At 37.3% G+C, this 16,724-nt stretch overlaps 1 protein-coding gene across 1 annotated transcript in view; it reads left to right on the forward strand.

The window, feature by feature from the left end:
- SPRYD7 (SPRY domain containing 7) overlaps positions 1 to 15,841 on the forward strand; it is a 28,919-nt gene extending 13,078 nt beyond the window's left edge. Inside the window, exons 4-5 of the mRNA XM_036746537.1 lie at positions 694 to 796; positions 14,873 to 15,841. Of these exons, the coding sequence (XP_036602432.1) occupies positions 694 to 796; positions 14,873 to 14,970 (201 nt within the window). The 3' untranslated portion in view covers positions 14,971 to 15,841. The remainder of the gene's footprint in view (positions 1 to 693; positions 797 to 14,872) is intronic.
- The last annotated feature ends 883 nt before the right edge of the window (positions 15,842 to 16,724 follow it).

The raw sequence follows: 16,724 nt of genomic DNA on the forward strand, positions 1-16,724 counted from the left end.
TTTAGTTCTCTCCCCTGGCTCTTCTGTTAGTGTCCTTCACTTTCCACTATACCATGTTGCCTTTAAACAAAAAGAAACATCGATGTGTATGTTAGTATAACAAATTGACGAGCACAGAAGCATTTGTAACACTTTGAAAACATTAAGAGGTGATAAACTACAGTGGTGATAGCCACAGTGAGGATTGCCCACTGGAAGTCAGTTATGCATGGAAAGCAATAATTTTCAGCTTGAATTAAAAAAAGATCTCTCTACTTGTTTATTATTTATATGTCGTTTTTAAGAGTAATAAGCACTAACAATTCACATTATATAGCTACTTTGCTACAATTTAAACTGGATATTTGATAACTATCAAACCAGTGTTTTAACTGGTTTTAAACCAGTTTTAATATAATCATATTGTTGTATTCAAGTGGCTAAATTTATTCTCGGACTTTTTAATCCTTAATGAAAGCATTAGTGATAGACCCTCTGGTCATGTGACTCTTTCTTGCCTAGTTTTTTGTATTTCTGTGCTTCCCTCCAACAAAGGATCTAGTGTGTTTTCTGGAAGATGCATTTTTTGTGGTGGTGATGGGAAAATACATCCCCCCATTTTCAGCTTGGATTGTAAAGGATATACTTGTTAATCTGTTGTTTATTAAATATTGTGCATTAAAAGACTTTGGAAATTTCTGCTTTACTCCCTAGGGTATTACATATGACCATGTAGAATTGAATGTTTATCTAAATGGAAAGAATATGCACTGTCCAGCATCAGGTATACGAGGGACTGTGTACCCGGTTGTATATGGTAAGCAAAGAATCTCAATTTTTGTTCAACTTTTTGTTGTTGTTGTTGTTGAGTCATTTGTTTCAATCGTGTCCATCTTTTCATGATCCTATTTGGGGTTTTCTTAGTAAAGATACTGGAGTGGTTTACCATTTCCTTCTCCAGCTCATTTTACAGATGAGGAAACTGAGGTAGACAGTTAAGGGCATTGCCTGAGGTCACACAGTTAGTATGTGTCTGAGGCTGGATTTGAAATCAGGTCTTCCTGACTCTAGACCTGGTGCTCTGTTCATTGTGTCACCTACCTGCCCTTTTTGTTCATCATTTGCCTTAATTTTCATAACAGTTGTATTTAATATGTATAAGTTGTATAGAGTATTCAGTAGAATATGTTGATAAGCATTTAAAGGATTTTGTTTTTCTAAATTGGTTTTCTCTGTAGATTAAAAATAAATAATTCTCTCACAATATTTTCTAAGTACAGTAATTGTGCTTAAATTTATAGTCAGATTCTCATATTTAGTACCTCATAGTCTTTTCTTATTTTTAATGTTTAAAGGCATTTTATTAAGTTATTAGGAAGAATAGAATAGCCATTTAACAGGACCTAGTTATAGAACATTTACACAGTAATTTGGGGCAAGCTCAGAACAAAGATTTTTTTTTGGAACTGGGGGTGGGACTTTCACATAGACAAGGTTGTACTTACCAAGTAGTCTCCTTGAGAGTAAATACAGGGTGTCCCAAAAATCTTAGTGCTTTAACATCACTCAGACTTTTAGGACACTGTATATAAATTTTTCTTGGAGAAACTAAGAAATCAAATGTTAGGTAACATTGGTTATTTTGTATTTGACAGCAAGGGAAATTGGTTTTTGTGCTATAGCTTGTTGGATTCTTGGTTCACTTCAGTAGATCATGAAGTGACAGGAAGTAGTGAATTTAAGAGATAGAGTTCACTGTTTCTGTAAGTGTGGCTGTCCCTGTACTGCCTGTGGCTTTCTTACTTATCCAGACTTCATGCATGTGGGAACATTATCATCACTCCAGGCATTTATGGTCCTTCCATTGACCTCAGAGTGTGCTCAGAATAAAGGATTCTTTTCTTTTCTCCTTTCCTTTCCTTTTCCCCCCTCTCCCTTTCCCCTTCCCCCTCCATCTCATTTTCTCCTCATCCTCTCCCTTTCCCATCCCCTCCCCCTCTCCCTTTCCCCCTTTCTCTCTCTTTTGCCCTCCCCATCTCTCCCTCCCCCCACTTTTCCCCTTTCCCTTTTCCTCTCCTCACCTCCACTGGAGGAGGTGAGAGGGAGAGACATGAAGAAAAAAGACACCTAAGGATACGGTAAAATTCTTTTACCCTAGAATCATAACCCCTTTCCTGAAGCATGAACCCTATATTAACAAGTGGTTAGCCAGCTTCAGCTTCAAAAACTCCAGCGTCGGGGTGCACACTGTTCCTGAGGCATCCCATTTCTGTTTTAAACATTTCTACTGGACACATTCATCCTTTTATTGAGCTGAAATCCTCCTCCCTATAGTTCTATTCATTAGCCCTCATTCTCTCTTCTGAGGCTGAACCAGTTAAGTCTAAATTCCTTTTCTTTGTGGCAGCCCTTCAAGTATTCCCAAATTCCTCCAACTGATCCTGTATCCATTAAAGGAATCCCCACTACAGTCAAACAAGTGGTCAAGTCTTGAAGTCTTCTAATGAGAGGCAACTTGCCACCTCCCAAGGCAGCCAAATTTATTTATGGATAGCTCTGATTATTAGGAAATTGTTAGACCTCAAGCCTAACTTTGTGTCTTTGAAATTTCTGTGCATTTCCTAGTACTGCCCTGATGCCACAGAGAACAACTGTAATCTCTCTACCACAAGAACTTTAAATATCTTGTGTGTGTCCCTAGTCTTCTCTCCTCCAGGTAAAATATCCCCATTTCTTTCCAATCTTTCATCTGCCATGGACTCAACCAATTCTGACTGCCACCTCTAGAAACAACGTAAGGGAAATTTGGAATTGAACAGCTCTGCCTTTTCTCTCTTGTTATCAGTTAGCACACCAAGCATCAGGCCTGTCCCTTTTCTGATCCTCCTTTTTACCCCATTATAGCTTAGAAACAGAAAACCCATCCTTTTATTATCCTCTGCTTTCCCCACCAGGTTCAATTCATTCTGAGCTTTGGCATTCTTAGCACTATTTTTACAGGGCCATATCATTCATAATTTTATAAATTATGTTCATCTGTTATCTACTCTAGCTTCCATCTGGTGTATATATCTTTTAAAAATCTGGTTTGGTTGATGAGTTTCCTATGCATCCGTATTTGTATCTTCGGACAGCTTCCATTTTTCCTCAGAATTGTTTCACATCGTGTCTTCAAAATTTCATTCTTGAGAGTTTCCCATCCCTCCTACATTAATTTCCCTTGTAGAATTTTAGTCCATTTAGTCTCTGTTTTTCCTCTTAACCTATGAAATTCATTTCCCTAAAATGTTGAGAATGTGTTGAAAACGCCTGATTTTTCTCTCCTTTAATCACAAACTTTAGGATAGAATGATTACCCTCAAAGTTCCCATTATTTATAGACCAGCAACAACTTCCGCCTTTTAAAACTAATATCTTTTGTTTCCACATTGCCTAAATTTCCCCCTCTATCATTTCCCCTCCTCCATCGTAGCGAGCCATCCAGTTTCTCCATTTTAGTGAGCATGAGATCCAAAATAGGATTCCCCTTGTTTCCTCTGCCTTTTGAAAAATACAAGTCTATCAATAAAAGCACTTTTAGGAGAGACAAAGCTCCAGATGTCTGAATAGTTGAAGCCTCCCATCACTGTTACATCATGCCTCTGTGTCAGATATGTTATCTGTTTCCTGAATAATTTGTTTATTTCTCTTTAATGTCCTCTTTTATGTCTGTAGAATACTGTGAAGACAAAATTGCTTCTGTTTCTCCTTCCATTGAGCTTCATTCACCTAAATGCTCTCCACCAAGTTTCCCCCTTTCTGATTCCTGGGTTTAATTTAATATCCTTTAATATATATTTAATATACATTCCAAATATATAATACCTCTGCCTTTTTTTCCTATTCTTTTTCTTTTGAATAAGTTGCATTTACCCAGAGGAATATGTAGTCCAGTCATGGGTTTCACTCCACTGAATCTCAGTGGAACTTGTAAAATAAAATTTGGCTCCTTTAGGACCTGCTTTCTCTTGTTGCATTTCTGTATAGACGGTTGAGGCCAACTGTTTAACTACTAACTAATTTCTGGGATTCTCTGTCTCTTATGAACTTCTAGGTGTCTCAACTACTCTTCATCCTTCATTATATCTCTTCTCTTGGGCCTAGCTTTCTCCTTCTCGTATCCTTTCCATTTTAAAGCCATTTTGTTATATTTGCAAGACACCAGACAGATATATTCGTATCAGTCTTATCATTCTAGCTTGTCATTGTCCTTCCAAAAATGTGCTGTGCAGAACTCATTGGAATCATTTATTATTAAGTTTTCAGAAATCTATTTCCTAGGAATCTCTATCCCTCTTGAAATGATTTCTCTACAGTTTAAAACTTTAGCATCATATGTATCCTTTCTCTGAATTATTGATGGAAAGTACAGGAAGACTGTATGAATATGAGCCTCAGGATTTTTTTTTTAAACACCAACTAGGAAAGCTGCCTCTTTGCCTCTTCCTCATTCCTTCCTTCCATTCAGCACTGGGGATAGAGCTTTGTTATAGAAACCATAGTCCTGTAATATTTTAAAAATAAACCATAGTCATTAATTAAACAGCATCAGTTGAGGTTGTCATGAAGTTGGAGGGACTTTACTTTGTGGAACTTAAAATACAAATAGGTTCCAAAAGATTTTAGAGTTATGGCAGGCCAAGTGAACATCAGGAAGACTGAGAGTTCCTAACCTTCTGAGGTTAAAATAATGGGAGAAAACTACTATGCTCCTCATCCCTTCCCCTTTCACATTCCCTGAATGTTCTTTGGTACCGTTGGCTGCATGAGAATACTGGGAAGGATGGGCCATGGTCTTAGCAATATGTCATTTCTTATGGCATTGAAGGGCACTTCTTAGGATTGCAAGAGTCTTGATGATTGTCATTTTGAACCCATGATTCTTGACTTAGTTATGAAAACTAAGTCAAATATTATAGTGGGCCATCTGGAAGAAACAGTGTGCTGTGAGTAAACTCTTTGGTTTAGTTTTTTGTCACTGTTTTACAACCCGAGGTGATAAAGAGTAGTGGAAGGAGCTCTTGTTCAAGAGTCAGTCTATTCCACTGACCTTGGACAAGTCACTGAATTTGGAGGGGCCTCAATTTTCTGATCTGTAAAATGAAGGAATTCAATTTAATAGTATCTAACGTCCTTTCTAACTTTGCCTTCCTCTAATTCTATGTTTGACTTACTGTCATCATTGGTTCAATTGAAATTACTTCTTATCTTGTTAAAGCATGGCCATCAGGGCTCTATCAGCTATGAAAGTACTTCTGTTGTTCTCTCTGTCCGGATGCTGGGCCTCTCCTCCTAACCAATTTCAGCTAGTACATCAGCTTCACTTCATCCATTTTTTTGCACTCTTATTTGTTATCTCAGAAGGTGGATGCCATTTTGAACCCCTTGGACTGAATCCAAGAATTTTTTTTTGTCCAGTGATGAAAAAGAAGTGTATAAAAAGACATCACAGTGAATATTTTTTTTTTGCATTTTTTTAAATTTCTTTATTTATTTTTAGTTTACCACACACAGTTCTACATAGTTTTGAGTTCCAGATTTTCTCCCCTCCCTCCCCAAGACGGCATGGAATCTCATATAACTGTCATGTATAACTTCTCATTGAATTAATTTATGCACTAGTCAAGTCGTGGAGAAGAATTTTGACCAATGGAATGATTCATGAGAAAGAAGAAACAGAACCAAAAAAAAAAAAAAAAAAAACAACCCAAAAACAAAAACAAAAGAGAAGCAAAAAAGGCGAGCATGAAGTGAGCCTCAATCTGTATTCAAACTCCACAGTTCTTTCTCTGGATGAAGATAGCATTCTCCATCGTGAGTCCCCTGGAGTTGTCCTTGCCCCTTAGTTTGCTGAGAAGAGCACAGTACGTCAGGGTTGGTCCTCACGGAATCCATATATCTGTGGCTGTGCACAACGTTCTCCTGGCTCTGCTCCGCTCACTCAGCATTATGTTGTGTAGGTTTTTCCAGGTTGTTACGAAGTCTGCATCATCCCCATTTCTTATGGCACAATAGTATTCCATCACCTTCATATACCACAGCTTGTTCAGCCATTCCCCAATTGATGGGCATCCCTTTGATTTCCAATTCTTGGCTACCACAAAAAGAGCTGCTATAAATATTTTTGTATATATGGGTCCTTTTCCCGCTTGTGTGATTTCTTTGGGATACAACCCTAGAAGTGGTATTGCTGGGTCAAAGGGTATGAACATTTCTATAGCCCTTTGGGCATAGTTCCAAACTGCTCTCCAAAATGGCTGGATCAGCTCACAACTCCACCAGCAATGCAACAATGTTCCAATTTCCCCACATCCTTTCCAGCATTTATCATTTTCCTGTTTTGTTATTTTAGCCAATCTGACAGGAGAGATGTGGTATCTAAGAGTTGTTTTGATTTGCATTTCTCTAATCAGTAGTGATCCAGAGCATTTTTTCATATGCCTATAGATAGCTTTAATTTCTTCCTCTGAAAACTGCCTGTTCATATCCTTTGACCATTTCTCAATTGGGGAATGGCTTGTATTCCTATATATTTGGCTCAGCTCCCTGTATATTTTAGAAATTGGCCTTTATCAGAGATACTAGTTGCAAAGATTTTCTCCCAATTTTCTGCTTCCCTCCTAATTCTTGTTGCGAATATTAATGAATAATATAATATATAATATATATATAATATAATATAAATATAATAATATAAGTGAATATTAATAAAGCCAAGTTCAGATGCACAAGTCAAAATTAATATGATTTCAGCTTAATTTTAAAGAAGGTAACAATTTTCCCACAAAGGTACATAATGTGTTTTCCATGTGCTATATGTAGAATTCATAGCATAGATAATGAGTCCGGGCTTCACATCCTGTTCTGTCACAGCTAGTTGTATAACCTTGGACAATTCACCAGACTTCTTTGAACTTCATTGTCACTTTGTAACATCGGCATGTTTCTCCCTATCTGCCTCGCAGGACTTTTTTGGGGGTCAAATGAAACAGTGTAAGTGCAAGTCTGTCAGTGTTTAATGTCTTAAATTAGCTGCTTTAATAATAATAATTAACAAGGGTTAATATTATTGTTATTTAAGTGACCGGGACAAGACATTCTCCTAGTCCTCAGGTTCAGAAGCCTCATAGTGTTTTTCATTCACTAACAGCTGTGGTGTCTATATCCAGATGGCCTGCATCCTGGGATTCATCTCTTTAGTTGCTTGCTCCATCCTCACTTTTCTGTAGTGTTGCCTGAACTACAGTTTAGATCTTATCAACTCTCACTTGGACCATTGCTGTCATCTCCTAACTAGTCTTTCACTCTCAGCTGATCATACACACCACTGCTACATTAAAGTTCTTCATCTATAGCTTTGGCCAAGTCATTTCTCTACTTAAAAATCATCGGTGACTTCCAGTTGATAATTGTTGATTTGAGTTCAAACTCTTTAAAGTAACAATTAAGCCTCTATACTACTGGTATCAACCTAACTTTTCAGCATCATCTGACACTGTTCTTCATACACCTTGTACTTTAGCCAATTACTTGGTCTTCCCTGAACACACTCAGTATTTCCCTACGTCCTTGCCTTTACTTACTTCTTTTCTCAGAAATGTCCTTCTTTTTGTTTCTGCCTATTAAATCCTATTCATTCTTGCTTGAATCCTAACTCCTCCATAAAACCTTCCCCAGGCCCTCTTACTGGAAACTTCTCTGTCTTCTTTGGCCTTCCCCAGTACTTTGTTCATGCCTTTCTTCTGGTCCATATCTTCTGAGTGGACCATAGACTTCCTGAGCACAGAGACAATGTCCAGTTCATCTTGTAATTCCCAAAGGACACGGCACAGTGCCTTTCTCACTAAGTGTTAGTTGAATCAACATTAAAAGTATAATCTGAATTCTCCTTTCTCAGGAAATTCAAGTTTATCATAATGTTTCTAACATGAACTATCATGTTCTCATATGAATTATTCTGCTGTTCCATTTCAGAAGTTCAACTCTTATATACTTAAACTCTGTACACAGTATTATCCTGGATGCTCACGGAGATACAGTGGGTTTTTTTAGCCTCTGGGCCCTGCCCTGGTGGAACTTAAAAGCAGCAACATATGACACACACATAATATTTTACAAAACAAGCCAGCTGACCAGGGTTCCAATCCCACCTCTGATCTTTAGTACATGTGTGAAGTTGGGCATGTCACCCTCACCAGACCTCAGCTTTCTCATCTGGGGGGCTCGATTCAGTGGCCTCTGAGGTCCCTTTCCAGACTCTAGGTCTGTGATTCTTTGAAGTCATTACCCACAAGGAAGCTCAAGGAAGGCTTCCTGGATGGAGTGAGGTTCTGTTGGGCTTTAAAGTATGAGTGGGAACACAGTGGAGGGAAAGGTGGGGAGGGAAGGAGAGAGGGCAGCAATCCAGACAGAGAAGTATGGGGTACCAAGTGGATTAACAGGAAAAAAATAAAGCTTTACCTTAATATGATGGAACAAAGTCATAGTGTAATAAGTAAGCAGTGCTTCACAAGGAATTTGACTTCATTAGATAAAATTAGTGTAATTAATGATCACTCAGCATCCTCCTGTGAACCTTCTGATTTGAAGAGCAGAGGCTTACTCTGTTAGTAATTTAGCCCACTCTTTCATCTTGAAAAGAGACGTGGAGAGTTTTTTTGTTTTGTTTTGGGTTTTTTTTTTGTCTTAGATATAATTTCTGCTCTGTGAGTTCCATACAGATTGTTAGTGTTGTCTTGGTGGGTATTTTAAGAGAGAAGTAGATTAAATGAAAATCTCTTTGTAAAGTTTTCCCTAAAGACAAAGAGCTTATGTTTATGTTATTGGCCTGGTGATATTTCACATTCTTAATCTTACCTGCATTGGTCATGAAGAGACATAGTTTGGAGTGGATAGAACTCTGGAATTGGAGGCAGGAAGACCTGGATCCAAATCCTTTCTCAGACTAGCTGTATGACCCTGGGCAAGTCACTTAACCATCCTGGACCTCAATTTCTTCATTTGTAAAATAAGAGGGTTGTAGTCTGTGGCTTCTGAAATCCCTTCCAGCTCTAATTCTGTGTGAGAACCTATGAAACAGTTACATGCCACTAATTAAATATTGGTTGACACTTGCATTAACAAGTTGGGTACTAGGTGAATCAGTCAACAAGCATTTATTAAGCACCTACTATGTGCCAGGTACTGTGCTTTGTTAATGTGTGTTTTTAAAAAATTATGATAGCCCACTTACTAGAAAAAAAGGAACCTTCATCAAAAAACAAATAAAACAGCACATAGACAACCCACCTGCCTTTTCAGAAGGCTTCTTTTAAAGCTTTCAGTGCCATGATTTCAGTACAAAGAATGCATATTCTTAAAAAGCACATTTTTATTGGGATTGTTAGTTTAAATCTTTGTTAGAGTTGACAAATTCTGTTGATTCTGCCTCCAGGATGTCTGCCAAACCTGCCCTTTTCCAATCCTCTGGCTGTACCTTAGTATAAGCCCTCATCATGTCTTGTCTGTTAGCCTCAAATTGGGCTCCTCCCTCCCTCAAACCCATCTTCCCCAGGGCTTCATATTGATATTTCTAAAGTGTAGGTCTGACTATGACACTTCCTGATGAAAAAGCTCCAGTGCTCTCTGTTGCCTCTAGGATAAAATACAGACTCCTCTATTTGGCCGTGAAAGCCCTTGGTTGCCTCCAACCTCTCTTTTCAGACTGATTTCCCACAATCTCTCACTTACTGTATATTGCAGCCAAACTGCCTTACTCGACATTACCAGACATGACATTCCATTTCTACCTCTCTGCCTTTGTACAGAGCCCCACCTTGTGCTTCAAATTATTTTGTATTTATTTGTTATACATATTGTATTCATGTATCCATGGTATCTGTTGTGTCCCTCTTCCTTCCACCCAGTAAATTGTTTGCTTCTTGGAGAGCAGCTCTTTTGTGTTTATATTCCCAGCACCTAGAGTAGTGGCTGGCATGTGCCACATAGTAAGTACTTGTTTCATCACATAGTGGCATATTTACTGTCCTTTATTGAACACACAATACAGTTATCTGCTAGTTTATTAACAAGTATATTAAATGTGTCAGGCAAAAAATGTATCAGTGTAGTTAAGCAAAATTGCACTCTTTTATATCAGTTTTATTAGCTCTGATGAAATGTTTAACCTTTTAGCTTAAAAACACTTTGTTTTTACTATACAGTTATATGAGAGAGGACATGCTGTTAAGACCAGTCAATGTCTTAAGCCCCTAATTCAATACCACAAAAGTAGGAAAATTCTAGTCTCCAGCATAATTCTTTCCTTCATTGTTAAGTCATATAGAACAAAGTATTTTTTTTAAGATCATTGAGGTTTTCAAGAAATTTCACATGTAGAAATGAAAATAAATCTCAACATGTGGAAGCTTAAAGAAATACTGATAACTTTGGGGTCTGACTTTTGTCATTTTTCAGTTTTGTACATTTTCTCAACATATTAAAAACAAGTTTGAATCAAATCTTGGCCTTGTTACAGTGAGGTGAAGGGAGGGAAAGTTTAATCATAGGCTTTTAGAATTTCAGAGTTGAAACCCTGTTTTGTTGTTGTTGAAATTCATAATCTTCTCATAGGATTCTCCATTCACAATGACCGATACTGATTGAACACTTGCTCTCTGCAAGTGCGCTGAGAAGTTACAGAAGGACATTTCAGCATGCTTGTACTGGCAGAGAATTGTGTCTGAGAAAAAAACAGCACAGAATCCCCATCCACACTCCCAGGTGGAAAGGCATAGATGAGAGTCCAAGGGAGAACAGAGGAAGCATGTCTGGAGCACAGCAATTGGATTCACATAATCATGGCTGGGCAAATTATTGGCAGCTTAGAGAAATCAGAAAGTTTCCAGTTATTAGAAGACCTAAAGCTCATAAAGAAGAATTCTAAATTGAAGTGATAGCTGGTTAAATACCATGATAGGGTACTCAGAAAGAGAATTATATACAAGTAATGTTTGGGGAAATCTTTAGTGCTGTTTAAAGGGATAATTTGGATATAAGCAAGTAGTCCAGATGTATGGTGTTAAGGAACAGGAATACAACTGTGGAATTAGAGAAGGCCAGCCCACAAAATATTATCAAGGAAGTGGCAGAGTTAGTGATATAGATATGCTTTGAAATTGAGGTAATAATATTTCACAAACCGTTGTGGCCCAGCTAAGGATACAGGCAGCAGCTGTATATACAGTCAACTACAGATAACTCTTGCGCCAGTTTTTTACGAATTGCCTGGTTACCTACCCCTTGGGATTTAGTTGTCCCTGTTCTCTCAGGGCTTTCCCTGTCATGTATTTTGGAACCAGTGCAACTTCCTACCAAACTGTGTACAAGGGTGGTCCCTTTTTCTCCAGTGCATTATTGCTAACATTTGTCTAACTCAAGAAAATGCCTGTATCAAAGGAAATAAGAAAAATGTCAGAATTAATCATGTTGCCCTCCTTTGACTGCTTTTGTAGCTTTTTGTCTGTGGTTTTTCCTCATCTGATCTTTCAGATGAAGCAAAGAAAGTCTCAAGTAGATTATACACTTAAATTTTTTTCCCTGTACTAATACTTTCCCCTCTTATCTTAGATAATTAAGAGTTGACTATATATATTTATCTTCATTTTATGTGGGATTAACTTAAATCAGATATACTTTTTTTCTTTTGTGGCATAGGATTGAGTAATTCCAAAAAGAGTGGTTTATATAATTCTATTCCTTTGAGTCTGTAAGATTAGGACCATAAAAAAAAAAAACATTTGGGGCAGCTAGGTGGTACAGTGAATAGAGCACCAGCCCTGGAGTCAGGAGGACCTGAATTCAAATCCAGCCTCAGACACTTGACACATGTACTAGCTGTGTGACCTTGGGCAAGTCACTTAACCCCAATTGCCCTGCCAGACTCTCCCCCCCCCCAAAAAAAAAAAACCAAGGAAACAACATTTTAAGAGAGTTTTGGAGCAGTACCTATAGAGTTAACAATTTTAGTTATGTAAATTTAATGACAAGGTCACCAGAAATAAACACAGTGACATATAGATGTTTCACGATATGGTCAGAACAGTGAATATGTGTACTTTACTCAGTAGCTAAGGTTATCATTGGTCTTTTTTCACCAATAAAGGTTTTCAGTGAATTTAACTTACTTCTGAAAATCAGCCCAAAAGGATTTATCTTTGGAGTGCAAGAATGAGAGCTTAAACTAGGTTTGTGTGAAATGCTTTTCTTGTGGTTTTGGAGAAACGTAAAAGTAATTCTATCCCAAGAGCTCTATGTGCTTGTATAATAGGAAAGTGATTTAATATTCAGGATATTTAACCTGAAAAGTCAAACCTGATATTGTTCATTTAGAATTAATTTTATAAGCAATCACAATGAATACATTTTTCCTTGCTGTAAATTCTGCTTCTTAGGTTGGCTCTGTTAGGATAAAGATGTGTAATTATTTGGTCTTCCTTTAGCCCTGATACAAGGCTTCATCTTGGGGTAGGGATAGCTCTGTGTCATTGACAATTGTGTGAGAAGAGCGTAAACCCTAAAGAGTTTTACCAAGGTGGAAAAGCTTTAAGTGAAAGGTTCAGTGACAGACTAGACTGGGTATGACTGCTATTCCAAGAGGCCCATCACCAAATGGCTAGCCCCATTTGCCACCAGATGGTGGATGTTTTTGGCCACAGAAACCATTAAAGACATTTATTTTTACTAAGATGCAAAGGTACTATGATCTGCTTGTATTGAAGTACCCACACCAATGAAATCATGAGCTCTTGAAGTCATATTTTGTGGCATCCTTTTTTTGGAATGGAGGGAGGTCTGGACTGATAATTTTATTGGTATAGGGAGAACCTAATGAGAAAATTCCTACTGGTGCATATTGGCAACTGTTCTGCAACTTAGTCTTAGAGAATCGTCCGGAGCACTAACCCGGTTTCACCAGCTGCCTCTCAGATATTTTAAACTGAATGTCTTAGAGATGTCTGAGACTCACCATACCCCAAACAAGTCAGATTCGTTGTATTTCCCCCAAATCCACCCCTTTTCCAAAATTGTGTATTATTGTTAAAGCTTGTCATCTTGGTGCTATCCTTGAGTCCTCACATATCCAGACATTGTCAGATCTTGCTCCTTCTACCTTAAGAACATTTCTCATCTGACCTCTTTCCACTAACATAGTTACCATCCTAGTCCAGGCACTTAGCACCTCTCAACTGAACTAGTCTGGTGGCCTCCTAATTGGGCTCAGGTTTCTTCCCACTTTAGTTCACCCTCTACAGTGTTGCCAGAGTGTTGTTTGTGAAGTGGAAATCTGACCATGTCACTCTCTTATTCAGTAAACTCTGGTGGCTCCCTATTGCCTCTAGAAATAAACTTAAAGTCTGTTTAGTTTTTAAAGAAAGCCCTTCACAATCTTTCTGCACCCAGTTATCCAGCCTCATTGTATTCCCCTGTCTGCTGTCAGGCCAAACTGGCCTTCTCTCTGTTGCTCACACAGCTCTCTAGCCCCCTCTCATAAGTGCTACCATAAGAGCTGATGAATTGATTGATTGATTGACTGAGAGGCTCAGTGACTTGCTTAGGGCCACATAGCCAGGATATGTCAGTCAGGACTTGAACCCAGGTCATCCTGACTCTTAAGGCCAGCTCTCTAGCAGCTTTACCACGCTACTTTATGTATCACTTTATGTGTCATCCACGTAAATTGAAATGTATATCTCTATCCAAGGGAATAATATTTTCATTGCTTCATCCTAACTACTCTGTGTATTAAAACTCCGAACTTTACTTTTGAAAGTAAACATTCTCAGTCTCTCCAGCTAGACTTGAACGTGTGTCAAAGACAAGTGGACAGTATATACTGATTAATTGAAGTCCTTTTGGAGTTCTAAGACCATTCTAGCTCAGTGAACATGATACAGCTGTGACTTGTGACATTCACATAGTAGTAGAAATTTTTTTTAAAAGATTATAAATTATTCAAATTTTTAAAAAGAGGTGGAATACTCTCTAAATTGTGTAAACATCAGTGGTTCAAGTCAATGTGTAGAAGTATTTTTAACATGTATAATATAATTAATATATAATTCATCTCCATTGTTACCACTGGTATTTCATTCTGAATAATAGATGTAGTATAAACCGTGTACACTCTTGAACTTCATTTCATTCATTTTTATTGCATGTGGAAGTGATAGAAGTGTGGGAAGATGTCAGAAGGGAATGTGTAGAAATGTAATCCTCGGTCTTAGAGCTCCACCAAGATGCAAATGGCTTTGCCACATATTCAATTCTAATTTATGCTGAAGGCAGGTTTTTCTGTTTGCAAATCACCTACCTTTTCATGTGGTTGATATGAACCCCTCCTGCCCACTTTTATGTCACTTTCCCTGTTTCACCTTTATTCATGTCTTGTCTGTTCATTACCATAGATGTTAGAACACTAGACTTACCCAGCTACTCTTCACAAAGGAGGACCTGGGTTTTTTTAGCCATCACTGGCCACAGCCAGTTTATATGTGGTTTTTGAGAGTAAGTTTATATTTTGGGAAATGATGGTGATGTAAAAAGGTGATATCTATTAAAAGGTTTAAAAATGTTTAAGTTTATTTGATATTATAGACTAGAATATTAATTAGTATGTGCAAAGGTTTTGTGGTTCTGCTCCTGTGTGTTCCTAAAAATTTATTCTACGAATCAAAACAGATTCCATACCTTTTGTTTCCTGTTAATATTGTCATCATAGGAAATAATATTTTATTTCATAGTCATTTATACTGTATTATGCTTAAACTATATTAAGACAATATATTCTAATTTAATATCTGTTTCTTTCCTTTAGTTGATGACAGTGCGATTTTGGATTGTCAATTCAGTGACTTTTATCATATTCCTCCAACTGGTTTTGAAAAAATATTATTTGAACAGCAAATCTTCTAAATATACTTGCATTGAAAACTTCTACCCCTACGATACCCCCGAAAACATTTACTACCATCTTAATAAAGCCTCACTTGGTCCATAGGAAATACATGCTCTGTTTTTAATAAATGTTTGTGAAGTTATCTAAGGAACCAGTAGGTTAAACGCAACAGCAGAATTGTGATTTAAAATATTTAAAGCACTAGGTTGTGTTTTTTGATGTAAAAAAATCTGCATTTTGGACATTTTGATTCTTATATGTATAAATGGAAATTCACAGACAGTATTAAGTGGATATTTAAATGCTCATGACTTTAGAAAGGAAATTTATTTCTTACCTGAGACACAGAGGGATAAAGTCAGTTGTGATTTTATTCATTCTGAAGTTTATACCTTGTTAAAAAGAGTACTATCTTGTCTGCAGTCATCTTATCTTCTTTTATAGTATCCTTTTTGTGTACAGAATGAAGTGACAAATATGTAAAATTAATTGCTAGTTTTTTCCCAGCATGTCTGTTCAATATAAAAGTTGCTCTTTTTCATAAATGTTAAATTTATGTTTAATTTGTATGCTTTACTGCTTTGTATTTGCTTTATGTAAGAAATAATAGAATTATATATTTTTGATGATTGTCAAACACTATTGTGTTGAATGTGAAAAAGCAAACCTGAACACAAGAAATGTTTATGAAGACCATCATGCTGTGTTATTCTCCTCTCAGAGTAATTATGGATTGATCAGTGATGTAGTGCACACAATGGAGAATGACGAGGAAGCTTTACACTTGAACTGTAAATCATAGTATCCTTTTCTCGAAAATTTTATGTAAATTTGTCTTGTTTTTCTGCAATGGACAATAAAATGAATAATGGTTAAGGTGAAATTCAATATCACGATTCACTCCCAAAAACACATTCTTTTTAATTTGTGAGATATATATGATGAGCCCAGTTTTCCCTGGTATCCTAGGAGACATTTATCTCAGAATTTGGCATAGTTTGGTACAGTGGAAAGAGCACTGAATGAAGTCAAAGGAGCCATGTTTGAATCCTGCCTCTGCTACTGATAACCTGGGTGGTTTTGATGAAGTCATTTCATTCCTCTGGCCTGCAGAGTCCTCATCTGTAGCATCAAGAACTCTAAAGTCCCTCGCCCCAGCTCTAATCCTATATGTTTGTAATAGAGGGAAGTAGTCCTTCCTGATGCCACCTAGATTTTGTTCTTTGCTCTCTAAGGCAAAATCAGTGCAGTTTAGCAGACTAAATGCAGAGTAGGTTAAAAAAAATAGAGGTCACGACCTCTTTCGATCCCTTACCTTTCACAAATAAGGATATTGAGACCCAGACTGGTGGAAATAGTTTACACTGGCCTGTAAAAGCTCTGGCAGAGCTGATGTCAGAACACAGGTCTCCAGAATCCTAGGGCAGCAGCACTCTCTTTGCATAGTGCTGACAAGGGACTGGGGACTCTAGAAGTATTCCGCTACCCACTTTTGTCTGACAAAGCAGAGAGGAGAATTCTGTACATATGTGCATATATATATATATAAATATATATATGTATAAATATATATATATATATATATATATACATATATATATCACTTAATACAACCTAGTGAAGCATTCCTGAAGGTTCATGTTAGAACGTATGATCCACTTGATGGGAAAATCTGGCAGAATGTTTATCAGCACCAATACTGCAGCATTAACAATTTGAGGTTTTTTAAAATCTTAAATATGCTCTCAGAAGGTTTATGAAGGAGTTGAGC

This window comes from Trichosurus vulpecula, chromosome 2, assembly GCF_011100635.1.
Source record: "Trichosurus vulpecula isolate mTriVul1 chromosome 2, mTriVul1.pri, whole genome shotgun sequence".
Taxonomy (NCBI): domain Eukaryota; kingdom Metazoa; phylum Chordata; class Mammalia; order Diprotodontia; family Phalangeridae; genus Trichosurus; species Trichosurus vulpecula.